A 26,728-nucleotide genomic window follows, 5' to 3' on the forward strand; every position below is an offset into this window, starting at 1 on the left:
ACACAAGAAAAAACGAGCAAAGAAAACTCCAATGCATTCAGCGAAAAAGGTGGCTGTTATTAATGTGTTCAAACACGTTGAAGAAACGTGGCCGAAGGATTCATATCCGAACAAAATTTATGTTGTTAACAAAACAGGTGAAATTAGACGAATTTCACGAGCCACTAAACGTGTAAGTAAACAGGTTTATAAAAAAAACCTATCAACAGGCGTGAAAATACTTCATTATAAAATGATTTTAAAGTACAAGTTTTAATTACTGAAGAATTTATGTTGTATGTAATACGCTTAACAATATTCTATGTATATTTCTAAATACATACACAGTATAGATAAATTACACCCAGACACCAGAACAAATGATCATGCTCATCAAGTCATCACACAACAGTTGTCCTGGGCGGGAATCGAACCCACGACCTCCGGTATAGCAGTCAGGGTCACTAACCACTAGACCAACAGTCCTGCCTAATGACGTAGCAATTTATGCCGCCTCCGTGTTCAGGGCTATGCCAGGTAAATCAACGTTTGGGGTATTTGTTTCACTCTTTATTTTATTAGCCGGCAGCAGATACGTCATGCTCCCTTAGTCGTCACTGTCTGCGGTGGCGTCTTGGGTCGGGTCACCTCCTGCCCTCTAATATGGCGAGGGAGGTGATGGCTGACCCTTGAGTCATACTCGTGAACGGGTGCTGCTTGCGGTGGCTGGTCGGTCTGCTGACCTTGGCCTTTGTACTTACAGTATAATTTCGTATAGGCTTAGATACAGCGACCTCAAATTTTTGTTTGTTTGGCATCGCACCTACACACTTATTTTGTTATTGTTCTGTACAATTATAATACTTCTTGTAAACGGAATGACAGCGTGCTGCTGGGGAGTTTGTTGCGCCGTTTCTTCCCACACAGCAAAAGCACTTAGGAAGCGGTAAAGGGTGGGCGAAACTGGGTGCTGTCCAATGTAAATAGTGCTGACCTTCAAAAAGTGCTACTTAGTAGCCTAATTTGAATAAATGAATTTTGATTTTGATTTGATTTGAAATATTTGAATGATGCAGATCTTCGCAGTGACCAGGTAGCATACAAATTACGACAACGGCTGAAATACAAGCACCACCTAGCTTTCTTGTTATGCCACATGTTCCTAATCTCGAGTCAAATCAGACCATGAACGCTGCACCAATCAGTCAGTCGTTTTCCAGGTATGTACTAGATATATACAACATACAGACGTATTTGTGAATTTCTTTTCTAGGCCGAAAATGTATACTTTACATTGCGTCTTACAGGAATTTAAGTCCATCAAGCTCTACACGTGCTCAATCCCTGATCGTTGAAAATGAAAATAACGACGAAATGGAAGTTCTGAAGTTAACTGGACGGAGGATGTTTGACGTTGAATATCTGTTTCACCAATTATCGGAAATAGATCATAGTCCTTTTAATTGTACATTTAAAGATTTCAATTTTGTGAGTGAATATCGTAGTGGCTTTTATTCATCATTTCATTTTATTTGTAACATGTGTGGCGTTAATTTTAGTTTACAAACCGACAAATCTAAACGTGAATAAAATCAACATGCTGTTCAGGGGGTTGTTACTTCAGGCAGTGGATTTGCTCAATTAGATAAATTTTGCACACATGTTGACATGCCATGTTTGTCTAATAAGTCTTTTATAAAAGAAAGCTCTATATTTAGTGATATAATTTAATATTTCGCTTTAGAAAGTATGTACCAAGCCGGGATAGAAGAAAAACAAAAAGCCATATCAAATGGTCATGTAGATCCTGACGGGATTTCATATATTACTGTTGTAGTTGACGGTTCATGGGCTAAAAGGTCATATAGAACTAATTATAACTCTTTGTCAGGCGTATCCTCTATAATAGGGTTTAAATAGCACAACTTCGATGGAAAGCAAGAGCAGATAGATTAAAGATCAGAAGACTTCATATGAAAGTTAAGCGTTTGAAGAAGAAGAGCGTTAGAAGGTATCTGTCTAGTGGCGTTATTTTCACTTCACGCAGTGCATTAAGATGATTTATTCTAAATAAAATACTTTTTCGTATTTTGTTTCAGGTTCAAAATTTAAGTGCCTTAATTAAAGAATTGGAAAGCAAAAGTCTTCTGTTAGGAGAGGAATCAGAAATTTTAACATCAATAAATGTTAAGTTGAAGGACTTGGTTGGGCGTCATTTGGCAAAAAATAAAAAATAAACCATTGACGAAGCAGTATTCTCCAGCTCTCCGATCATTCGCTTTGACACTCCATTATTTTTCGCCAAATGCTTACTCATACGTCAGAAAAACTTTCGATACTTGCTTACCGCATCCGAGAACTATTTCTAAATGGTATGAAAGTGTCAATGGTGAAGCTGCATTTACAGCTGAAGCTTTTAACATATTAAAGCACAAAACTAACTCCTCAGGCAAACGCGTTTTGTGCAGTCTTATGATGGATGAGCTGGCAATTAGGAAGCACGTCGAATGGGATGGAACAAAATATCACGGTTATATTGATCTCGGCCTTAATGACGTACAAAACGAAAATTCGGATCAAGCTTCTCAGGCTTTAGTCCTGTTGCTTGTATGTCAAACTGAACGCTGGAAATTACCTGTGGGTTTCTTTCTTATTCGTTCTATGACCGGTGAACAACGCGCTTCAATAGTTCAACAATGCCTTTACAAATGCCAAGAAAATGGTGTAGACGTTGTTTCACTTACAATGGATGGCTGCGCTGCAAACATTGCTATGCTTAAAAAGTTAGGATGTTCGTTAGAATCTCAGAATATGAAAACTACTTTCAAACACCCTAGTACAGACTACGAAGTAGCAGTATTCCTTGACGCATGTCATATGCTAAAACTTGTGCGCAACGCATTTGAAAATAAAAAGAAGTTTCTTGATTATCAGGGTAATCTTATTGAATGGTCTTATCTCGTCAAGCTCAATAACTTACAAAAGTCAGAAGGACCTTGGGAACAAGTTAAAAGAGAAACACATAAATTTTCAGCGACAAAAAATGAAAGTAAAATTAGCCAGTCAACTTTTTAGTAATAGCGTAGCAGATGCACTCCAAGTTTGTGAAAAATATAATGTTGAATTCAAAAATGTGGCGGCTACAATTACTTTTATCCGTTTAATAAACAACATCTTTGACATTCTCAATTTACGAAACACGTCAGTTTGAGTACAAAAAGCCCTTATTTGAAAAAAATATTTTGAAAACAAGGGAGTATTTAGAATATGCTAAACATTATATGATGTTTATAGTAGCTCCTGATGAAGATAAGCTTGTTATCGCCACGAATCGTAAAACTGGTTTTATGGGCCTTTTAACATGCATTAATAGTACACTTTTCTTGTATAACCGCCTAGTTGAAAAATAAAAGGTCCTCAAGTATTTAACTATGTACAAATTTTCGCAGGATCATTTGGAACTATTTTTTGGGGTATTAAGAGCTCATGGAAGGGCCAATAATAATCCAACATCACGTCAGTTTAAATCAGCTTACAAAAAAACCCTGATAAACACAGAACTGAAAGAGGGTTTCAGAGGAAATTGTATTCCTTTAGAGGATATTTCCATTTTAAAAGAATCCTCTGTAAACAAAATAAATATTACTACAGAACGTTATCGAATTTTGCAAAATGACTTGATCGAGGCATCATTGGATAAGGTGCCCGAAGCGACGCCTAGTGCACCGGAGCCCACAACGGCATCAGCCCAGTCGGAGCAGCCTAAGGGCAAAGGAAAGGGCAAGGGCAAAAAGACCACAGGCTGTACAGACGGAAGACCCATTCCTGCCCTCCACCACCCCTTCTATCCAGCCTTGGACAAAGGTGGTACGGCGGAAGGGGAAGAAGTCAGCCCCCTTACCGCCTGCAGCCAAGCCTGCAGCCAAACCTGCAGCTACGGTGGTCAAGAAGAAGAAGCTTCCTCCTCCTCCAAGAACCGCTGCGGTGGTGGTTACATTGACCCCAGAAGCAGCGGGGCGCGGGGAGACATACGAGTCTGTGCTGCGACGGGCTCGTACAAACGTCTACCCAACGCAACTTGGGGCTGGCAGGGTCACGTGTCGGAAGAGTCAAACGGGGGCTCGAATATTCGAGTTTTCAGGCAAGCAAGGCGGCACCAAGGCGGAACTCTTTGCGTCCAAGCTCAGAGAGGTTGTCGCGGACACTGTAAAAGTGGTAAGGCCCGTCAAATGCGTGACTCTAGAGGTGACCGACCTCGACGACTCGGTCACGCAAGAGGATGTTGTGGCAGCGGTTGCGGCGATAGGGGGCTGCGCCGCTGAATCTGTCAGGAGCCGAGCCATAAGCCCAGGACGCGGGGGTATGGGCACTCTAAGATTAGAGTGCCCTGTCGTAGTGGCCAAGGCGGTCCTAGCCAAAGGTCACCTCTCGGTGGCGCTTATAGCTCGGGTGGGGTCCGGATTCTTGGGGACGAGCCGATGCGCTGTTTCAAGTGCTTCGGGATCGGCCACACCCGAGCTCTGTTTCCATCTATTGCAGACCGCAAGAACATGTGCTTCCGGTGCGGAAAGGAGGGGCACAGGTCTGTCGCTTGTGAGGCAGCAAACCCGCACTGCGTGGTATGTGCTGCCAGTGGTCGTTCGGCCAACCACGTCATGACGGGCAGGAAGTGCTGTCCGCCCGCAAAGAAGGGTAAAGTGCAGGCACCGGTGCGGCCTGCCGTTGCTGCCGCTACTGAAACCCCAGTTCCAGTGCCGGTCGTCGTGGGGAATGCGATGCTCACCGACTAATGGCTGGTCGTCGACGACATCGCTTTCTCCAGGCGAACATCAACCATTGCAGAGCGGACAGACTGACGAGGCTACATTTGGCAGAGTGGGGTTATTTAATACCAGAAATGAACATTTATGGTGTTACGAAAACCCGCACGAACCGAGACCTCATAATTATCAACACCGGTTTAGTGTGAATGTATGGGCGGGAATCGTGAATTCCACATTACTGGGCCCTATCTTTTTGGATAGACTTAACAGTGAAACTTACGAACAATTTCTTACTGAAACACTACCGGTATTAGAAGAAGACATACCACTCGCCGATTTACGTGGTATGTACTTTCAACAAGACGGGGCACCTGCGCACTATGCTCACCGAGTCAGAGACCTATTAAACAGGATGTATCCTGGTCGATGGATAGGACGTGGCGGGCCCCGCGCTTGGCCTCCGAGGTCACCAGATATTACTCCTTTTGACTTTTATTTGTGGGGACATGTTAAGACGCTAGTGTACACAGATCGTGCAATCACAAGCCGTGATATGTTAATAGAAAAAAATATTTGGGCGTTTAATCAAATTAAAATGAACTCTGAAGTGTTATCGCGAGTAAATGAACAGGTTATTTTTAGGTGTGGACTATGTGTTGGTTGTGAAGGTGACTATTTTGAACGTTATGTGCGCGATACTCACCGACACCCGCGAGACTTGAACTTGAGAGGTAATAATAATTTGTAAATATTGATTTGAAATATCTAATTATCATTAAATCAATTACTGTAAATATGCTGATTCCACTTTTTAAATACGCCTACATTTAAAAATAAAAATGGATGAATAGTACCAGTTTTAAGTTGAAGAATGTTCAACATAACTTTCGTCACATTGCATATGTAATTTAAGTACCTACATAGAATTTGTTCTTATTTTATTTTTTAATGTAGCCAGTCCTAAGCCTGGGAAGGGAGAGTGGATTCAGTATTCGGTACCTACAAACATTTATCAAGTGATAACCAGTTACAATTTTACAAGAAAAATACGTCACATACGGTACCTAGTTGATAGTTTGTTTTTATTAAGGTGTTAGTACGTAGGTACTGTGTGAAAGATCAAGGTCATTCCCATGTAACAAATGTCCGATTGTACCTAGGTATTATTTGGCTTTTACGTAAAAAGGCGGGAAATCGTAGCGTAGCTAGTTAGAATTATTACTACCTACGAGTGGTGTTGTGGTACCTACAATAAAATGAGCGATAACGACGATAACGAAGCCGCACGAACTACTCGCAGAAGACTTCAAGAAGCTGGTCTGAAAGGCTGTAAAGCTAGGGAGAAGCCATGGCTCTCCGATAACAACAAAAAAGCTGGATTGAAATGGGCTTTAAAACACCAAACTTTCACCGCTGAAGATTGGTCAAATGTTGTACGAATCAAACTTTGAGGTGAGTAAGTCAATTTAATGCCCTGATACAATTTTATATAACGTTTTAAAAACTAAACGCATAGTTGAATTTATTTTAGTTTTACGGAACTCAATATTTTTCTCTTTATTGCAGATTTTTGGTACACCTGGTGTGACCTTTGTGCGTAGCCGTGTGGGCGAAGAATTTAACCCCGAGTGTGTGATCCCAACCGCTAAACACGGTGGAGGCAGCATAATGGTCTGGGGTTGCATGACCGAATCTGGAGTTGGCGAATTGTTCGTGTTTGAGGGTCGCATGGACTCTACTAAGTACATAAATGTACTAGAAACTGCATTACTGCCTTCATTCACGCAACTTTTTGGCGACACGAATATGGATGGTGTCAAATTCCAGCAGGATAACGCTCCATGCCACAAATCTGCACGCACTATGAGATGGATTCCGGAAAATGACACGGAACTGCTTGACTGGCCAGCTCAGTCTCCAGATCGGAACCACATAGAACATTTATGGGGTTTATTAAAGCGCAGGGTTAGGCGCCACACAATTAACAAAAAAGAAGATTTAAAACGCTGCCTGCGCCTAGAATGGAACTCGATTACTGTTGACGACTGTAAAAAACTTGTTAACTCTTTACCAAAAAGAATTTCTGCCGTAATTAAGGCAAAGGGTGGACCCAGAAAATATTAATTTTCTATTAATAAATAGTAAAATAAATCCATATGAAACGTTTTGTTTTATTTCTATTTGATACTCCGTATAAAACTGAAAGATATCATGGGTGCTCAATACTTATGGCAAAGGCTGTATTTGAGATGTTATCGTTGATAATTGTATAATTATTATAAATAATGAAAGTTTTTAACTGTGAAAGTTGTTCTAGTGGTGAGTGTACAGAAAATAAAAACTGGTGCGTTTATAAAACTATCTTTCGGTGACAAAAAACAAAAGATCACGAAAGGTTGCAGTACGCCTTTTTCGAATTTGATACAAACTAAAGGTACAGTCAATCGTAAATTTAATATAAAACAATATAATTTTCAAATAACAAAACCGTCTGGAATAACGTCGGTTCATAAGTTTCTCAACGCGGCTAAAAAACACGAGCTCTCGTGAAACCATTTAGAATCTTGTATGAAATATCACACCTTCGGTAAAAATCGTATTGGGACGTGTTTAGATTCACAAATTCAAATCGATACTGCTAAGCACATTGCAAAAGTTGATCGGAATCGTAATATTTTTCGGCGACTTATAGACATTGTTTGCTTTTTAGGTAAACAAGAACTTGCTTTTCGCGGACCTGATGAATCAGCTTCGTCGTCGAATCAAGGCACTCGTGGCTTATGACGTGGGCTTGGAAAATTATTTACAAAATTGCACAAGCTCATTTACGGGTTTGTCAAACCGAATTCAAAATGACCTTATCTCTAGTGTAGCGTCAGTAATGATTGAAAAATAAAATAACAAATCGCCGAAACTGATTTCGTTGTCGTGATGGTTGACGAAACAGCAGACGTGAGCGGTAAAGAGCAACTAGTTATTGTTTTTAGATCTTATTTTAAGTCGGAAGTGAATGATCGTCTTACTATATACAATGACGTAAGTTCCAACCGCACCACGCAAACTTTAAGTACTGTCATTCTGCAGATTTCATCAGAATTTAGGTGTTCTTCAAAATTAATCGCTCAGACCTATGACGGCGCCGCTGTGTCATCTGAACTCAACGGCGTTCAGTCTACTTGTTCAGTTCAGTTTACTTGTTCTCAAAAAGTTATGTAGTAATACACAAGTCATCGTAAATTCCGTTATAGTTTGTGGTTCTAAATTGAATATTCTGAAAACTGAGGTTAAAATTCAAAACGTATTTTCAACTACAGTAAATCAGGCAAACGTGCCCCACATTTCGAATTGAAATAAAATTAAAAAATAGTTTGTGGTTCTAAATTGAATATTCTGAAAACTGAGGTTAAAATTCAAAACGTATTTTCAACTACAGTAAATCAGGCAAACGTGCCCCACATTTCGAATTGAAATAAAATTAAAAAAATACTTAATATTATATAAAATTAATTTTGGAAAAAAATAAAAACCGACTTCAAGACTACACTAACAATATATACAATTGAACTAAAAAGTATAAAATAATATTTTAATTACAAGCCAAAGAACACTAAAGGAAAATCAACGAAATTATTGATACTTATGCATACTATTTACATTTTAAAATCAGTTATTTTTGAGATCGGTGCCAAATGCGGGCAGTTTATGTTTCTTTTTTGTGTTATTAATAGATAAATTATTTTATTGTCTTCTTTTCAATTATCGGTTGTTTTTCAATTATTTATGTAATTTCTTTTTGTGTCATTAATATATTGTTTTTGTTTTGCCTGGCACCTACTCCAAAAATAACTGATTTTAAAATGTAAATAGTATGCATAAGTATCAATAATTTCGTTGATTTTCCTTTAGTGTTCTTTGGCTTGTAATTAAAATATTATTTTATACTTTTTAGTTCAATTGTATATATTGTTAGTGTAGTCTTGAAGTCGGTTTTTATTTTTTTCCAAAATTAATTTTATTTTTCACTTTTTAGTGGAAAGTTAGTGATTTTTAGTATAGGTACGCCTACTAAACGCGCTGCCCAAATGAGTTCTTTACCCCCGTGAAACTGCCCAGAATTCCCAGTGATATTTGTTCGAAAGCCTCCACCCAGTCTGTTACCATTTGAGAGTGATGTTAATGATGGAGGCCATTTTGAATAACCGAATATCTCATCAGAACAAACATCTAATTATGTTTATTTTAGTTTCAGTATTGCGTTTTTTGTAAAACTTTGTAAGTGACCTTGAACATTATTTTTTTTCGAAATAGTTTTTATAACCTTTGTAGTGAGTACAGGCGTGATAATATGTTGTGTGATGGCGTAAACAATGCTTAGATATGCTATAGCAACAATTGCGGTTAATCTGCTGTTATTTATTGAAGAGTTCCCCCGATTTCTACAAGATCCCATCATCAGATATTGAAATGGTGATAATGGGACCACACGGGAAGCACAAGCTTTCAAATAAAAAAAGAATTATGAAAATCGGTTCACCCAATCGCAAGTTACGAGGTAACAAACATAAAAAAAAAAAAAAAAAATACAGTCGAATTGAGAACCTCCTCCTTTTTTTGAAGTCGGTTAAAAATAATCAGCCTTAACCTCTGACTCAATTGCCATAATAAAAACTAAAAAAATCTTCTAATATACACCGTGATTATATTAGTCGTCTTACAAAAGCAGCCCAATGACTAGAACACGTTCATGATAAAAAGATAGGTATTTATGAGATTTGAAAAAAAATTAAATGCAATTTTTATTCAATATTATGATGCAATTCGTAGTTTATTAAAAAATATTCAAAGAATATATACCTGGATATACGCTGCCCAGCAGACAAAATATATCAACTTCAAAGATTCTAGCTTTATATATAGACACATTAAATAAAACCAAAAAAAATCGTATCTCAAGACGCCTTGTCCGTTTGCTTGACATCATCGCAAACAGAAAGTTACATTGGTGTAACTGCTCATTATATTGACAGTAATTTTGAACCAAAACAAGTCTTATTGGAATGCAAAAGTCTTAACGAAAGTCATACTAGTTCAAATGTAGCCTGAGAATTAAAAAGAGTAACAGACGAATGGAATTTAACACAAAAAGTTAATTTTGCCATATCGGATAATGCTCGCAATAGTGTAAAGGCGATAGAAACTGAATTAGAGTGGAAGCACTATGGCTGCTATGCACATTCTTTACATTTAATTGTCACGGCTGCTTTACGACCATTAGATGAATTGATGTCCAAAACAAAAAACATCGTAGCGCATTTTAAAAGAAGTACGAGTGCTACAGATGTGCTCCTCAGTTATCAGTTAAAAAATATGTCAGACAGTGGTGAGCCTAAAAGGCTAGTGCAACAAGTGCCTACACGCTGGAATTCCACATATTATATGCTGCGCCGATTTACTTACCCCCCCCCGTCCGACACCGCCGCGAGCGGACGTGTTTAGTAAGCGCTCCGCGTATAAAATTGTTTAAAAGTGCACTTTAGTAAATTATCATTGATTACTTTACGCTATACGAACTATAGACAGTGATAAACAAACGAGTGTATTTTTACCAAATATAAGCTAAAGATATAGTGCCATAAAAGCGAAAAACTAATAAAAAGTCTACGTGTTTACAAGTGCAAAAGTGTTTGTCATTGCCCGGAGCGCGAGTAGTGCGGTAAACCAGTTGTCAAAGACAAAGAAAGGTCACACTGTTCACACACTACGCGGCGTCCTGCGAATAGTTCAACATTTCGACCGCTTCTAACGTGTAACCGTGGTCGAGTGGCAGAGACGCCCGACAGCGATTTCGTCGCCGTGCTCGGGCAGGCAGCGGTTCGAATCTCGGCACATGAAGTATCTTTTTGGATGTCGCTGACTATTATTTTATGGCCTTAAAACATTTTCCTAAGCTTTTTTAAAATACTAAAGAAGTTAGGTGCTGGTATTTATTTTTACAAGTTTCGCACACAATTCGACTTGTTCTGGCTGTTCTTCATACTTCCATTCTCCAACACCGCTATGTCTACAAGTAGATCTCCATCACGAACACCTACGCCGAGCTCTGCGCCACTTACTGCACCCTCGCTCAATATGCTGCAACATAGCTTATCGGAACCTAACATTAACGCCGAAAAATCAGAAAAATGTGTTGAATATGACCACCAAAACGTTACACAAAGAAGTAAACGCAAGTGTTTGGAGTCAGGAACTGCTCAGGAGAGTGAAATATCAATTTTTATGTCAGAAATGAAAACCATGTTTACTGAATTTAAAGAACAGCAAAACAAAAAGATTGAGAAAATTTATGAATCCATTGAGGAGATAAAAACCCAAAACACCAATATTCAATCTACTGTAACTTTTCTTTCTCAGGATTATGACGCATTGAAAACACAAATAAGTCAACTAGAAATGCAACTCGAATCTGAGAGGAAGAACAATTCTATTGTTATAAAAAGCTTGGAAGACAAAATAGAAAAACTTGAAAGAGGCACTAGGTCCGCTTGTGTAGAATTCAAGAACATACCTGCTAATACCCAGGAATCAAAAGAAAAATTGATGGATATTGTTATCAAGACCGGTTCTGTAATCAATGTACCAATACAGCGCCACGAGATTAAAGACGTCTACCGCATAGGTTCCACTGAAAAAAATAACAGGCCGGTGATTATTGAATTTACTACCAACATCTTAAAAGAACAATTTATTCGAATGTATAGAAAATTCAATAAAGACACAAAAAACAGACTGTCGACAGAGCACTTGAAAATAAGCGGTCCACCTAATCCTCTATTTCTATCTGAATATTTAACTCCGAAAATGCGAAGACTGTTCTTTTTGGCCAGAGATTTTGCAAGCAGTAACGAATACCAGTACTGTTGGGTCACAAATGGTAAAATATACCTACGCGAAAAACAAGGATCACCACATATTTTAATTAAAGACGAATTGGATTTCCCTAAAAAATGACTAGAATATTCTACTTCATATCCCTTTATTTCAATGTTGTTTATCGCCTCTAGTTATATTTTGTTTATTATAAAGCATATTGTAATTCAACTTAAAACAAAGGTAAATGCTATAAAATTGTATACTTATAAAATTAACATAAGCAATACCTACAAATCATACAACAATTTGTTACTATATAAAGTGTTAATATTCCTGTACACAAAAACATTATTATACACATTCGAACTAGACCTCATACCACACAACACTGAACACTTACTTGTACACAACTATCACAACACAACACTACACTACGAGAGAAAACACTTATTCATCATAGTAGACTTCTTCCCCAATAAGGCGTTAACATCTGGTTATGCCTTCAAAATAAAAACCACATTTATTGATATCAATCACTATCTTTCCATTGAAATTAATTTATTAAATTATCTCTTTAATCTATATAACAAACATAATGGGTGATACATCAAATATAGTAACTGATCTAGAACAACTTAATGTTTCAGATTCCTATTCATGCTCTCCGGAACAGTGTAATACATATATAAGAACTATAAACACCGGACTAAATATTTTCCACGTAAATATTCGTAGCATAGGTAATATTAGTAATTTTAATAACTTTATAATTATATTAGAGAGAACTAAATTGTATTTTCATGTGATTGTTTTATCTGAATGCTGGTTACAAAAATGTCCCTATCTTCCTGCTATACCAGGTTTTGAGTCCTATGCGTCCAATCATAATAATCAAAATGATGGCGTGGTCGTATATATAAGGTCAGATTTAAAGTTCATCTTAGAAAAACCAATATTCGATGATGCAAACTGTCTCATTGTTAAATTTTCTACAGAACTAGCGTTGATCGCAATATATCGTTCTCCGTCTTTCCGGAATATCCAAAACTTTATTAACAGCTTGGATACTACCCTCCACTCATTAAACTCCTTTAAAAGTATTATTTTATTGGGTGATATTAATATTAACATATCTGCGAATAATAATGACATGCATTCTCATTTTTACCTTGATACACTTGCATCACATGGAATGTTACCAGCTCATCTTTTTCCAACTCGCTGCGATAGCTGCCTGGATCACGCAATTATTAAATCAAAAACGCGCATGATCACCTTGGTTCTAGACTCGTTTGTTACTGACCACGCCCCTTTGATAGTGTCTCTTAACTCACGTATTAAAACTTCAAAATCCGCAACAGTAACTCGTCGTGTGGACTTTGTAGCATGCGTTAACGAACTTGAGAAAATTGATTTTTCACCGATTTTACAATGTTGTGAACCGTCACAAGCTGCTGATGAACTAGTAAATATAATTTCTAATGTTGTCAGTAACAATACACGTAATGATCGCATTCCAAGTAAAAAACGCATACTTAAGCCCTGGATCACTCCAGGGATCTTAAAATGCATACGTCACCGGGATAAATTATATAAGAAAACTAAAAAAGAACCCACCAATGAAGTGACCCGGGTGATCTACTGGCGCTATAAAAAATTCTGCAACAATTTATTAAAAAAACTAAAGCGTGAATATGAGCGGGCCGAATTCAAAAAACACAACAAAAACCCGAAGGCAACATGGAATCTTATAAAAACTATTGCAAATCTTCACACAAATAAATCAAATGCTCATGAACTACTGTCTTTGATGGATGACCCTGAGCTTGCTGTTGACGTTGTTAATGACTTCTTTGTTAATGTAGGAAAGAATCTAGCTTCCAAAATTGATTCGGATCATAATAACTCTGCACGTGTCTTAGACCCCCGCACAATGAGTACCTATCAAAACTCTATGGCTATTTTCGAAACTGATTGCGAGGAAATTGATAAGATTATTGTCGGTTTGAACTCTACGAGTGCAGTTGGATGTGATGGTATTTCTACAGCACTTATTAAAAATGCAAGGCATATTCTCATCCCAGTCATGTGTCACATCTTCAATCTTGTTTTTGCTACAGGGGTTTTCCCCTCGGTGTTCAAGACTGGTTTAGTTTACCCTATATATAAGAGTGGAGCTAGAGACCGTGTCGACAACTATAGGCCAATTTCTGTACTTACTACTTTATCCAAAATTTTAGAAAAAATCATCAATAGTCGGCTCCTCAGTTACTTGCAAGCCCAAAATATTATTGCTGAGAATCAATATGGTTTCAGATCCGGCAAAAGTACTGAAGACGCAGTTTTGGAATTATCAAATACTATAGCTAAAAACCTAAACAATAAACAAAAAACATTGGCAATTTTCCTAGATCTTTCTAAAGCGTTTGACACGGTCTCTATTCCACTCTTACTAAACAAGCTAGAAAGACTTGGAATCAGAGGTTTGCCCCTGAATATTCTCACAAGTTACTTAACAGGTCGTTCTCAGACTACTAAAATAGGAAATTACATAAGTGGACCAAAAAATCTCAGTTACGGTGTTCCGCAAGGTAGCGTACTTGGACCTACCTTATTTTGATTTACATTAATGATCTCTGCAACCTACCTTTACTAAATTCCAAAATTATAACTTACGCAGATGATACTGCAATAGTAGTACATGGTAATGATTGGTCCGATACGCGTCTTCACGCTGAGTCTGCTCTGCAGGCTACTATGACCTGGTTAAGAAATAATCTGCTGACCCTGAACTTAAATAAAACTAAATTTATGACCTTTTCCCCGCGTATAACATCACAACCGACTAATGCCTACACACTAACAGCTCACATATGTAACCTCAATTCAAACCAGGACTGCAATTGTTCTCAAATTGACCGTACTCATTGCATGAAGTATCTTGGTATTTATATTGATAGTACATTGACTTGGAACGAACATATAAAATCACTGGTGGGTAGAGTACGTAAATTAATATATGTGTTTAAAAACTTGAGAGCTTCTGCTGACTTTTCTACATTGAAAACCGTATACTATGCTCTGGCTCACTCTATCATAACCTATTGTATAACAGCCTGGGGCAGTTCTGGAAAAACCTCATTACTGCGAGTGGAAAGGGCGCAGCGGGCTATTTTAAAAGTTATGACACATAAACCAATACGGTTCCCCACAAGTGAACTCTACGCATTATGTGAGGTACCGAGAGTGAGACACTCATTTGTACTTAGCACCATACTACGCAAACACTCCGAACTGCCCTTCGATGCTGACCTCATTAAACAAGGAAGAAGGTCTATTAGAGTCTGTTCAACCGAGCCAGTCAGCACCTTAGTAGTTAGCCGTCAAAATAAATACCTAAGCCCTATTTTGTACAATCGTGTCAACAAAATATTGAAAATTTATTCCCTTACTCTAAGAGAGTGTCGGGTCAAAGTTGATAAATGGCTACATGGTCTAACCTATGAAGAACTAGAAAACTTAGTTAAAATGTAATTATAAAATTTCTTAACACGCAATTCATACGTCAACACGCACTCATACAAAACTCGTACGTTATCACACACACACACACACACACACACACACACGCACGCACGCACGCACGCACACCACCCACACACACACACACACACACACACACACCACATCACACACACTTATACTATACCATATTTTCTTTTTATCTGTAATTGTTATTTAAAGTTAATTAAAATAACTTCTCTACGCTGGAACGCTGACGCGCAAACCTTTTTGTATGGGCGTTAATGGCTGCGACACAGTTTTATAACTAATGCAGTCATTATCGTACGTAAATTTTTTACTGTATAATTTGTGTTTTAGTTCCAATAAAAATATTTTTATTTTTTTAGTTCCAATAAAAATATTTTTATTTTTATTTTTTTACTTTACTAAAAGAAGCTGTAAAACATTGTATGGCACTAATTGTGAAAGATTGGCCTGAAATCAATGCATTAGATTGGGAGACAATGAGCGAGTTATGCACAGTTTTACAACCTTTTGAAGAGATCATTATGTTTTAAAAATGAACAAGATCGATTAAATTAATTTCGATGGATTTTTAGGACTTAAAATTTTTCTCACGCAGTTATTTTTTTTTTTTTTCAGAAATTAGGAAATCTTTCAACATGGCACCCCCAAAAAAAAGTATTGTTTGGAAATATTACGACAAAAATGATGACAAATCTATCAGATGCAAGTTATGTCAAAAAAATGTTAAAACGGCTGGCAATACCTCAAATGCGAAGGCACATATCAAAAATATTCATAAAGCGCTCTACTTGGAAGTTTTCAAAAGTAACAATAGTGCTGCTGCTGTTATAAAAGATTATATCTCAGATTTGTCCAACCCCATTCCTAGTACTTCAAAACAAGATATTTTCACGATATCGGAATCTACCGTCAACGAACATCAACTATTGCCTTCAACCTCTACATCATCGTCAATGGATTCTTCGTCGTCGCCAATGGATAGTAGCGAGATAAGTACAAACAATTCTCAACCTGATCAAAAGATAGATTATGATAAAGCATTGCCTTTTAAACGCCAAAAATCAATTGAAAGTAGTTTTGGAGAAATATATGCGTATACCTCTACTGGTGACAAAACTAAAGGAATTAACAATGTCATAATGTTCATGATCTGTAAAGACAATCAACCTCAGGGGGATGAAACTCTCCTACAAAATCGAAACTCGAAAAGTAGTCTAAGAAACTAGCGCCATCTAGTATGCGAGGGACGTCATTTTTCTTCATTATTGACTAAAATAACACTAGAGGGCAGGAGCTTCAGCTAGGTTTATGCTCAAAGCAAAGTTTTTGAAGTATAATTATTCAGATATTTATATTACTTTTTCTATTATGTTATAAAAATACATAATTAATATTTTATGTGAATTTTTTAAATGTTGATTTTTCAATCGTCATTTTCACTGCGGCAACATCCGGAAAAATCTGTTACCTGTCACCCATATTTGAATCACTTTGTTCGTTTTGTTCGTTTTGCGTTTACTGTTTTTGTGATATATTTTTTATACCGACTTGGCTTGTTTACGGATTCTGATTTTCCTGAGTGCAACGTATTACCTGGCTTGTTATTTGGACCCCGAACTGATAGCGTATATGATAACTTGGCTTCTTCACATTGACTTCGATTTTAAAACTTTTACGATTTTGGATTTTGAAAATGCCGAAAGCATCTGCATTAAAATGTTATTTTGGATGTATTATCGATGGTAAGTTCTTATTTAGTATGTTTCATTCAAGTAATTAATGATTCATTTCAACTTTGTATAAATTCTGTACAAAATAAAATACCTACATTTTATTAAAATTTTATTTAAAGGACCGCTACACCGATTCCCGAAATGGGAATATCCTTACACGGAGAGGTTTAATCAGTGGAAGTCTGTACTCAGCCTCGCAACCCAAGAGAGAGGAAATAATTACATATATAATTCTGTTCGCATATGCCACAGACACTTTGAAGAATATTATAAATCACCGAGTAAACTTTTGACCAGAAATGCAATACCTACATTGAATTTGGGTATGTATTTTTACTAATTTCTGGTTTACTTTTTTGTTTAGCATGGTTACAAAACAACTATAGTAAAATTTTATGTATACGTGTTAAAAATTTGTATGTTAAACAGCTGGCGGCAGCTAGTGTTTCAATATTGTTGTACATTCTAATATGCAAATATTTTATTTACAGACTCGACACAAAATCCACAAATAAATATGCCATTGACACAAAGTCCACAAATGACTATGCCATTGGCTGAGCAATATCTTGTTGGAGATGAACCAGCATCAGCATCAATTTTATCAAGAGGTCAGTAGTGATTGTTTTTGAAAATTGGTTTTTAATTTATAATAAAAAAAGTTGTGGTGGCTAGTGGGTAAACCGCTGAAGTATGAGGCCGCGGGTTCGATCCCAGGTCAGGCAATGACCAATGCAACTCTTCTAAGTTTGTATGTACTTTCTAAGTATATCTTAGACACCATGGACAGTGTTTCGAATGGCACGTTAAACTTTAGGTCCTGACTGTCATTGAACATCCTTGGCAGCCATTATGGGTAGTCAGAAGCCAGTAAATCTAACAGTATATCCAAGGGGTATCGTGTTGCCCAGGTAATTGGGTTGAGGAGGTCAGATAGGCAGTCGCTTCTTGTAAAGCACTGGTACTCAGCTGAATCCAGTTAGACTGGAAGCCGACCCCAACATGATTGGGAAAAGGCTCGGAGGATGATGGTTTTTAATTTCCAATATCATTATTGGAAATTATTCATATAATCTCAAAATCTATCTCAGCATGGTGTGTAAAACTTCCCCACTTCTGTAGAACCCTACATGACACGCTGCTCCCTCTACAGTTTTTAAAGCATACTTTAATGATTTTATTACCAACGTCTTATATAAAACTAATATTAGAATTATTGGTTATTTCAGCCACTGAAAAATGCTTTAAGAAGCGAGAATCAAGTGCAATCAAAAAGCTCACGCGAAAACTGCATGAAATGCGCCAAAAGTGCAAAATGCAATAAAAAAAAATTCGCTTTGCGAAAAAATTGACTTTGTCAAAATCATTTCTTACAACTATAGAGAAATTACCTGATGCAGCACAAATTTTATTAAGTTGCAGTTAAAAGGCACTAAGAAACCGAGAGGAAGACGATACACCAGAAATGAAAAAATAATGGCCTTGTCCATCTACAAGCAAAGTCCTAAAGCATATAACCTTTTGAAGAAAATGTTTATATTACCTTCAAAACGTTGTTTGCAAAAAATTCTAAGTTCATTCCAAATGAAACCAGGCATCAATGCTGAAATATTAGAAAATTTAAAAAAGCAAGTGCAGCACATGACAGCAGAAAAAAGATTAGTTAATTTATTGTTTGATGAAGTGTCATTAGCGCCTGGGATGGTTTATAATGACTTTTTAAATGAAATTATTGGTTTCCCTGATGATGGCAGTAAAAAAGCAAAGGACATTGCGGATCGTGCCCTGGTTTTTATGATAAAGGGCATTAAAAGTAAAACAAAACAGCCCATACTATTTATATTCACAAAAAGTGGAATAAAAAAGCAGGAATTAAAAGTGGTTTCTTAGGTTTACGCGAATGTTAGACATTGAAATGAAACTACTTTTACGGATTTTATCGCGGTTTAATTTTAGATTTTAGTTCCCGACGTTTCGAAACCTTTGCAGGTATCATGGTCACGGGTAGACTGAGATGGCGTTCGTCTTGACAGAAGATGTTGCTCGTTCTACCTTCATATTTTAATTAATTATTTGTGGTCCGACCTACGCAGTATGAGCTCACTGTGTCTTGATGTCTTGCAGCGCTGCTCTTGGGTTTGGCCTTGAGTTTATTTATTATTGGATCCCAAGTAGGTGATATCTTCCAGCCATCTTCTCTATTGAAATTAGGGTGTTTTTTAATCTCAATAGCCTCGCGAAACATCCTAGGTAGGAATTTGGATTCTTTAGCGAGGATCTGTGGTTGGTCAAATCTAATATAATGGCTGGAACCTTCAGCATGTTCGGCGACTGCAGACTTCGTTGAGCGGCGGTGTTTGACGTCAGCTATGTGTTCTTTAACGCGGGTCCCTATGCTTCGTTTGGTTTGACCGATGTAAGAGAGGCCGCAGTCACAATCTAGTTTGTATACTCCTGCATCTTGTAGAGGTATGTGACACTTGACAGATGGTAAGGACTGGCTAATCTTCTTGGGCGGCTTGAAGTATGTTTTAATTGAAGCTCGCTTCAGGATGTAACCAATCTTGTCAGTGACTCCTCTGACATATGGTAGTACAGCAGGCAAACGATCAACAGTGGCTGGCTTCACTCGGTTTCTGTGACGGGGCCGTGGAACTTGGAGCTTGTTGTCTCGCAGTACTTGCTTGACGTGTTGAAGCTCAGCGGCAAGGTGTCTGTCATCACAGAGTCCGTGTGCTCTCTGAAACAAAGATTTTCCCACGGTAGCTAACTGTTTAGGGTGGTGGTGAGATTCACCGTTTAAGTACCTATCTGTATGGGTCTTCTTTCGATACACGGTGTGACTTATGGTCTGATCAGGATTCCTTTTAACTAATATGTCTAAGAAGGCAAGAGATTTATTATCCTCCAACTCCATAGTGAATTGAATGCAAGACATCAAGACACAGTGAGCTCATACTGCGTAGGTCGGACCACAAATAATTAATTAAAATATGAAGGTAGAACGAGCAACATCTTCTGTCAAGACGAACGCCATCTCAGTCTACCCGTGACCATGATACCTGCAAAGGTTTCGAAACGTCGGGAACTAAAATCTAAAATTAAACCGCGATAAAATCCGTAAAAGTAGTTTCATTTCAAGGAATTAAAAGATTTATTAATAGAAACCATCAAAAGTGTTAATAGTACAGGTTTAAAGGTGGTTTCAACAATATGCGACCAATGTCCTACAAATGTTGCAGTGATAAGGGAATTAAGAGAAGAAACACAAAAAAAATATGCCGTTGAAGGGAAACCAACGCAAACAACGTTTTTTGAGGTTGATAACACAAAGTCTTTCCATTGTTTGATACACCCCACTTATTAAAGGGTGTCAGAAATAATTTATTGAATAAAGACGCAAAATTTATGCTTAATGGACAAGAGAGATGGGCAAAATGGGAACACCTGAAAATGTTACTGGCCATTGATGTTGGTGATGATGAAATTCGTCTCGTTAATAAGGTGACTGAAAGTCACATAAATAAAGAAAAATTAAAAAAAATGAAGGTTAAATTAGCTGCCCAAGTATTTAGCCAAAGAGTTTCATCAGCGCTTCGGTTTTCAGGAAGTAAGTGCATTTTGTTAACATTTGAATTAACATTAAATACTTTGCTATTCTGAATTCGACCTTTTGCAACCTCATGCTTTGAGCAGTAGTATATTTTTCATTTTTGACTAGTGTGAAGTTCTAGTAGCCAATAACGGAACGGCAAAATTACAATCGTACATACACACATGCAAAAATACAATCTTTCTTCTTTATAATAATAGCTTTTTTTTTTCAGAACATGGAATTTTGCCGGCAGAATGCGAGGGAACCGCTGATTTTCTTTTAATATTCGATAAATTATTTGATTCTTTTAATGGTCATTCCTATCAAGATGATTCAAAAATGTACAAGAGTTGTGTGAAAACGAATTCCCCTCACTTCCAACTATGGGATGATTTACTCCCTACATTAGAATCAATTAGATTTAAATCAATCAGTAAAAAAAATGGTATTGATCAAATTAAATATGAGATGATTCCTTCAATAAAGAATTGGATACTTAATATAAAAACTTTTAAGGAAATGTGGGAGTATTTATCATCCAATTATAGAATAACAAATTTAATCACAAGAAATTTTAATCAAGATCCATTAGAAAACTTTTTTAGTAGTATTAGAAGCAATGGTGTTAGAAACATAAATCCAAATTGCTATCAATTTATTAATGCATATAAAACATTGATTGTTAATAATTATAATTCACCACATTCTGCAGGTGCCAATTGTGAAGAAGATTATAATTCAGTTATGCAATCATTATCATGTCTAATCGGAAGCAATCGGGCTGATTCAAATACTGTTGATTTTGCATGTAACATTGATTCCTTGCTTAGTGTGATGACGGAAATAAAAAATAATGATTCTCTATTGCATGCTGAATCGAAAAAATATGTAACAGGGTATGTAATTAAGAAATCAAAGACAAACGTTTTCAAAAGTTGTACTAATTGTGTGAATAATTTGTGTAGATCTAGTGCTGATTTGGAATCGTTTAATTATGAAATTGATTATACAAAAAGATCATTATTTCACCCAAGTGACAAATTTATAGATTTAATGAATAATATGTATTATGTGATTGTTGCATGTCTTCGAAATAACCCAACATCAAAATGTTTAAAGGATGAAATCAAGTTTTACATTGATTGTGCATGTGATTTTAATATAATAACTTGTAGGAAACATAAAGGTGATTTGATTGATTTCATTATTAATCTTTCAATTAAATTGATTGTACATAGTTGGTGTTTGGGGGTAAACAGATTATTAAATGGAAAAACTAGATGTTTTGATAGGAATGACCAAATCAAAAAGCAAGCATTTGATTATTATAATAAGAGAAAAAAATAAAAGAAAAAGTAACTTAAAAAAATGTTTTTATTTATTTTTTAGCCCTGGATCGTTTAATAAATCAGTAAATGATTGAAAATACAACTATTTACTTTTAGTTTAGTTCAGTTCATTATTATTGTTGTATTTTTGATCATTTAATGATTTTTTTATTCAAAATGACTACGTAACTCTGGTACTACTAGCGCCACCTATAGCGCTGTTACCCAGTTTGCGCGCCATCTAGCGTGTGGGGAAATATAGTTTTCTGAATTTTGGCTCTCAGAGTGGCGTATCTATACCAGTATTAGTGTATAATCTATGCTTAGTACAGTCCACTTGCATTCATTTGGTAGTAACTAATAAACCTTTGAACTGTCAACACGTTGTTTTTAAATGTGCTACACCGTCCAAGCAAAAATCATCCTTATCGCCGTGAACAGTCGGTGTCCATACTTCTTAAGCTGTTTTAACTGAATTTCACACTCACTTTGGAATCAAAATATAAACAAATACTTCATATTTGTTTTTACATAACCTATTATTTATTTTGAACTCAGAACTATCACACAAACTCAAAAGACAAGCAACAATAATGATATCAAATCAACCACACCAACAATGTTTTAAAACATCAAACAAATCAACCAATTTAGTCGCTTCAGACTCTCAACCAGGGATGTTACGGAGGTTCGGTTCCGATTCCGAAAAGTCGGAACTTCCGATTGTTTTTACACTTCCGATTTCGGTTTCGGTTCCGAAACTTTTAAATCGGAGGTTATATCGGAGGTCGACGCACAGCGGTGCGGGCGGCGCGTGGCCGCAGCCACGAACTTGTTTATACTTGTCGCGCGGGGGATGCCCCGCTCCACGTAGTTTTGTCAATTACTTACTCTTTCATTTATTATTGTTTTGCATTCGGGATCGGGTCAATCGTTTTGTTCGTGCGTTTGAGTTTCAAGTAAACTTAAGAGTTGTTAATAAGTGTTGGTGTGTTTTATTAACGATTGAATGTGACACATTTAATTGAATTGAACAATGAAACCAAAAACTAGTTTTATTTGGAACTATTTTGATGAAGTTTGTGCTACTACGGCAAAGTGTAAACTTTGTGAGAAGATATATTCAAGAAAGGGAGGTACCACTTCTTCTTTAAAAAGTCATTTAAAGTCGGTGCATGCTACTGAATATGAAGAATTAATTAAATTAGAATCTTCAAAGAAATGTTCACAACGGCCTACGACTTCAACAACACCTCTTCAAGAGGTCAAAAAACAAATTACTGTCCAAGAGGCTTTTATAAAAAATCAAAAATGGTGTAGTTCTAATCCTAAATCTAAAGAGATAGATAAATATATTTCTGAAATGATTGCATTGCAAGACCTTCCTTTCAATTTCGTGGAAGGTATTGGATTTAAACGACTTTTAGGGCTATATTTCACCGGGACACCATGGCGGCGCAACCAGTCGCCGCTGCCAACAAAATGTATACAGCTCTATAGAGAGTTACTCACCTGGTGTCCGTTTAGTTGCGCAACCAATTTGGCGGCGCGACCAACTCGGACGCGTGCATAGAATGTTACTGGTTGCGCCGCCGCGCCGCCACGCTGGTCGCGCCACCACTAACTACTATAGCGCGATATGGTGTCTCACTCACTCGGCCGCCAGTCCGGCTGCCAGTGACGCTCCCACCTCATTGCATGCAGCACGTGTCGCAGTTATGTTTTATTTTTTAACTGCTTATTTTAATATCTGATTAGTTTGTTAACTGCATACGATGGATAATTTCGATACAGAAAGGTTTATTATCGAAATTAAAAGTAGACCATCAATTTGGGATAATTCCTCGTCAGATTATTCCGATAGAGATTTGAAAAAGAAATGTTGGGAGGAAGTTGTAGATTTATTTGGAGAACAGGAGCAAACCGTTGAACAAAAAAAGAGCTTTGGTAAGTAAACAACATTTATTTTTCTGAATGAATTTGTCAATCAATAAATGTTCATGATGCTTCTGGTGTAACATGGAAAGCCAAAAGCTCGTTGTAAGTTGTGTATGTATTTATTAATGAATATAATTATTTTGCCATGGAAGTGGGTTTTCGTTTACAAAATAATGTGTAAAATTATCTCGAGTGGTAGTAGCAGCACGCCCTCCTCTATTGAAATTTTGCTGTGTTGTTGTTTGAAAGCCCATTATTGTCAGAGTATCATCATATGAATATCCATCTCTAGAACGTACAAAATTGTGTAACACACAACATGTTCTCACAATGGATTTTGCTAATTCTGTGTGGACATTTAATGGTCTGTGGAAAATTCTTCATTTATTTGTTAAGATGCCAAATGTGCACTCGATGTAACGGCGAGCTCTCGATAGTCTGTAGTTAAAAATTTTCTTTTCGGCACTGAGGTTGTTTCCTCCGTATGGACGCATAATATTTGTGCTCAACCCGAATGCTTCATCGCCTATAAATACGTAAGGGAAAAGCGTTGGGTTATTTTCTGAAATTTGTAGGGGCTCTGGAATATTTAAAGTATTACTTATGAGTTTCTTATACAATTCAGTTTCTTGGAAAATTGCTGAATCGCTACTTTTCCCATAGGCACCGACGTCTATATAAATGAAATTATAATTAGCGTCACATGCAGCCATCAGCACCAATGAAAAAAAGTGTTTATAGTTATAATACATCGAACCAGAATCAGCAGGTTGAATCAGTCTTATGTGCTTTCCATCGATACTACCGATGCAGTGTGGAAAGTTGGCATGTTTTTCGAAACCATCTGCTATTTTCATCCAGTCATTTGCAGTAGCCGGAAGTGATAAACATGTTTGCAAGTTATCCCAAATCACAGCACACACTTCTTTTATTATTGTGCTTAATGTTGTTTGTCCTAGACGAAAGCTATAATGCAATTCTCTCATCGTACATCCACTTGCGAGGTACCTGTAATTAACAAAAAGTAATAAGTGTTATAATTTTATTTCCAGGGTTAGTGTTGCAAAAAAGGTGGAAAAGCATCAGATCATGCTATGCGCGGGAAGTCAAACGTCAAAGAAATGTTAAGTCCGGGTCTGGAGCCACTAACCGCAAAAGCGAATATATATATTTTAAGCAGTTACAGTTTCTACAAAAAGTAGTAGCTATCAGAGAAGGTGAAGAAGAAAAAAATTCGGAGAGCTCTGAAGTAGGCGAGCGACCAAAAAAAGTTACAAACAAACGTAAACTAGCAGTAGACGATGATCCTTTTATTCAAGCATTAAATAATTCAATTGAGCAAAGACGCCGTGAGACAACAGAGCAGAGACTACGCGAGACAGCTGAGGTTGACGAAGATCGGCTATTTTTGCTTTCATTGTTGAGCACATTAAAAAATCTACCTCCTCAAATTAAAATGGCTACCAAAATAAAGATGCTAACTTTGTTGAACGATGCGTCAGGTTTTTCTGGTAACAGGACGTTTGATTATACTGGTCCGTCTTTTCGGAATTCTCCAGAAATTAATCCAGGTGGCAGGATGATGAGTCATGACACCTACCATCCTGGTTATTCGACGCAACGGCAAGTGATTGCTACTGAATATCCTGGACCAAGTTATAGGACAAACACGAATTATCAGAATGAACCTATCACAAGTAGTCCTAATTCCCCATATAATTCTATGAATACAATGACATATGCAAGTTCTCCAAGCGACACAAATGATTCACAGGACTCAGAACCACTTATGGATCTATATAGCACTTAAACGTTCATGCTTGTTTGTTTGTCTACATTTTTTAATAAAACTTACTTTAAAAATGTTCATAGTTTGATTTAACTTACCTTAATGTTACAAACAACTTTTCTTCAGGACTGATTGATTTTCTTAATATTGTGTCTTGCTTTAACAAATCATTTTCACACAAAGTCAGTAACTCATCAAAGGACCTCACGGACATTCTCACATAATTAAAAAACTTATCCGGATATCTTCTTAGATCGGCGTATATGTTGACGAATTGTCCTTTCTTACAGCGATCGGCTAAATAAGGATGAACCCACCACTGTTTCTTTTTTCTCTTGAACTCTCTTCTCCTACGTACATACAGCAGTAGTGCTGTCTCTTCAACGTCCATTTTGATACTGTCTCAGTGTGGTGTGGCGACTCTGGTGTCTGTATGGTGTCCAGTTTGGTAGCTTACGGACACCACGGTGGCGCAACTGGTTGCGCCGCCATGGTGTCCCGGTGAAATATAGCCCTTACAGTTCATGGTGCCGAATTATCAGTTAAGGGGAAGACAGTTTTTCACAGATTATATTTGTGGCGAGTTATATGAAAGACTAGCGAAGAATATAAAAGACTTGCTGAAACAATTTCAGAAAATGTCATTTACTACAGATATTTGGAGCGAACCTAGTTCAAATGTATCGTTATTGAGTTTAACAGCTCACGGCATCAACGAAAATTTTAAAAGGATAAAAATTATTTTAAAATGTCACACATTTAATGAAAGACACACAGGAGACCAAATCCAAGAAAAAATTAATGAAATGTTAATGGAATGGGGCATAACAAATGACCAAATTCACTGTTTTGTTCGCGATTCTGGATCTAACATGATACGAGCAATGAGACTCGCTGACATACCTGATATCAATTGTACTGTACACCAATTACAATTATGTGTGCGAACTATGTTAGATTGTGATGAAGGAATCAAAATATTATTATCAAAATGCAAAAGAATTTCGACGCATTTTAATCATTCCCAACTTGCTCAAACAGAACTGCACAAAATACAACAGGAACAACTTAACCAAGAAGCTTTAAATGTGGTACAGGAATGTACTAGGTAAGTTGCATTTTTTATGTGTTTATCTAGAGATATTTTAGAGATTTTTTTTTAACATTAATATTTAAAAAAA

General features: G+C 36.9%; 4 protein-coding genes and 1 pseudogene across 5 annotated transcripts; 4 read left to right on the forward strand and 1 right to left on the reverse strand.

The window, feature by feature from the left end:
- The first annotated feature begins 10,799 nt into the window (after positions 1-10,799).
- On the forward strand, positions 10,800-11,750 carry LOC113500226. The gene has a single exon (XM_026880935.1). The coding sequence runs from the start codon at positions 10,800-10,802 to the stop codon at positions 11,748-11,750; it is 951 nt and encodes a 316-aa protein (XP_026736736.1).
- Positions 11,751-15,564: 3,814 nt separating this feature from the next.
- On the forward strand, positions 15,565-18,301 carry LOC113499925. Of its 2 annotated transcripts, none has more exons than XM_026880528.1 (4): positions 15,565-16,906; positions 17,017-17,220; positions 17,389-17,508; positions 18,127-18,301. In XM_026880528.1, the coding sequence occupies exons 1-4, from the start codon at positions 16,858-16,860 to the stop codon at positions 18,219-18,221; spliced, it is 468 nt and encodes a 155-aa protein (XP_026736329.1). In that variant the 5' UTR covers positions 15,565-16,857; the 3' UTR covers positions 18,222-18,301. The 2 variants fall into 2 exon arrangements, with proteins under 2 accessions (XP_026736329.1, XP_026736330.1); XM_026880529.1 differs by having other exon boundaries at positions 18,133-18,301.
- A 7-nt stretch (positions 18,302-18,308) lies between these two features.
- LOC113499921 lies at positions 18,309-21,306 on the forward strand (annotated as a pseudogene).
- A 550-nt stretch (positions 21,307-21,856) lies between these two features.
- LOC113499922 lies at positions 21,857-25,647 on the forward strand. Its single transcript, XM_026880526.1, has 2 exons — positions 21,857-23,767; positions 24,811-25,647. The coding sequence occupies exons 1-2, from the start codon at positions 23,596-23,598 to the stop codon at positions 25,566-25,568; spliced, it is 930 nt and encodes a 309-aa protein (XP_026736327.1). The 5' UTR covers positions 21,857-23,595; the 3' UTR covers positions 25,569-25,647.
- On the reverse strand, positions 23,764-26,691 carry LOC113499924 (protein ALP1-like). Its single transcript, XM_026880527.1, has 2 exons — positions 25,646-26,691; positions 23,764-24,766 (listed from the first exon to the last, which is right to left on the reverse strand). Exons 1-2 carry the CDS (start codon positions 25,936-25,938, stop codon positions 24,139-24,141), a joined length of 921 nt encoding a protein of 306 aa, XP_026736328.1. The 5' UTR covers positions 25,939-26,691; the 3' UTR covers positions 23,764-24,138.
- Positions 26,692-26,728: the final 37 nt, after the last annotated feature.

This window comes from Trichoplusia ni, chromosome 13 (genome assembly GCF_003590095.1).
Source record: "Trichoplusia ni isolate ovarian cell line Hi5 chromosome 13, tn1, whole genome shotgun sequence".
Lineage (NCBI taxonomy): Eukaryota > Metazoa > Arthropoda > Insecta > Lepidoptera > Noctuidae > Trichoplusia > Trichoplusia ni.

Excerpts from the sequence above, each read along its gene's own strand:
- LOC113500226 (XM_026880935.1), top strand. The coding sequence starts at position 10,800 with ATGTCTACAAGTAGATCTCCATCACGAACACCTACGCCGAGCTCTGCG.
- LOC113499925 (XM_026880528.1), top strand. The coding sequence starts at position 16,858 with ATGCCGAAAGCATCTGCATTAAAATGTTATTTTGGATGTATTATCGAT. Across the intron at positions 16,907-17,016 it reads TTTTGGATGTATTATCGATG|GACCGCTACACCGATTCCCG; the intron begins GTAAGTTCTTAT and ends TTTTATTTAAAG. Across the intron at positions 17,509-18,126 it reads AGCATCAATTTTATCAAGAG|CCACTGAAAAATGCTTTAAG; the intron begins GTCAGTAGTGAT and ends TGGTTATTTCAG.
- LOC113499922 (XM_026880526.1), top strand. The coding sequence starts at position 23,596 with ATGGATAATTTCGATACAGAAAGGTTTATTATCGAAATTAAAAGTAGA. Across the intron at positions 23,768-24,810 it reads TGAACAAAAAAAGAGCTTTG|GGTTAGTGTTGCAAAAAAGG; the intron begins GTAAGTAAACAA and ends TTTTATTTCCAG.
- LOC113499924 (XM_026880527.1), bottom strand. The coding sequence starts at position 25,938 with ATGGACGTTGAAGAGACAGCACTACTGCTGTATGTACGTAGGAGAAGA. Across the intron at positions 24,767-25,645 it reads AAGTTGTTTGTAACATTAAG|GTACCTCGCAAGTGGATGTA; the intron begins GTAAGTTAAATC and ends TGTTAATTACAG.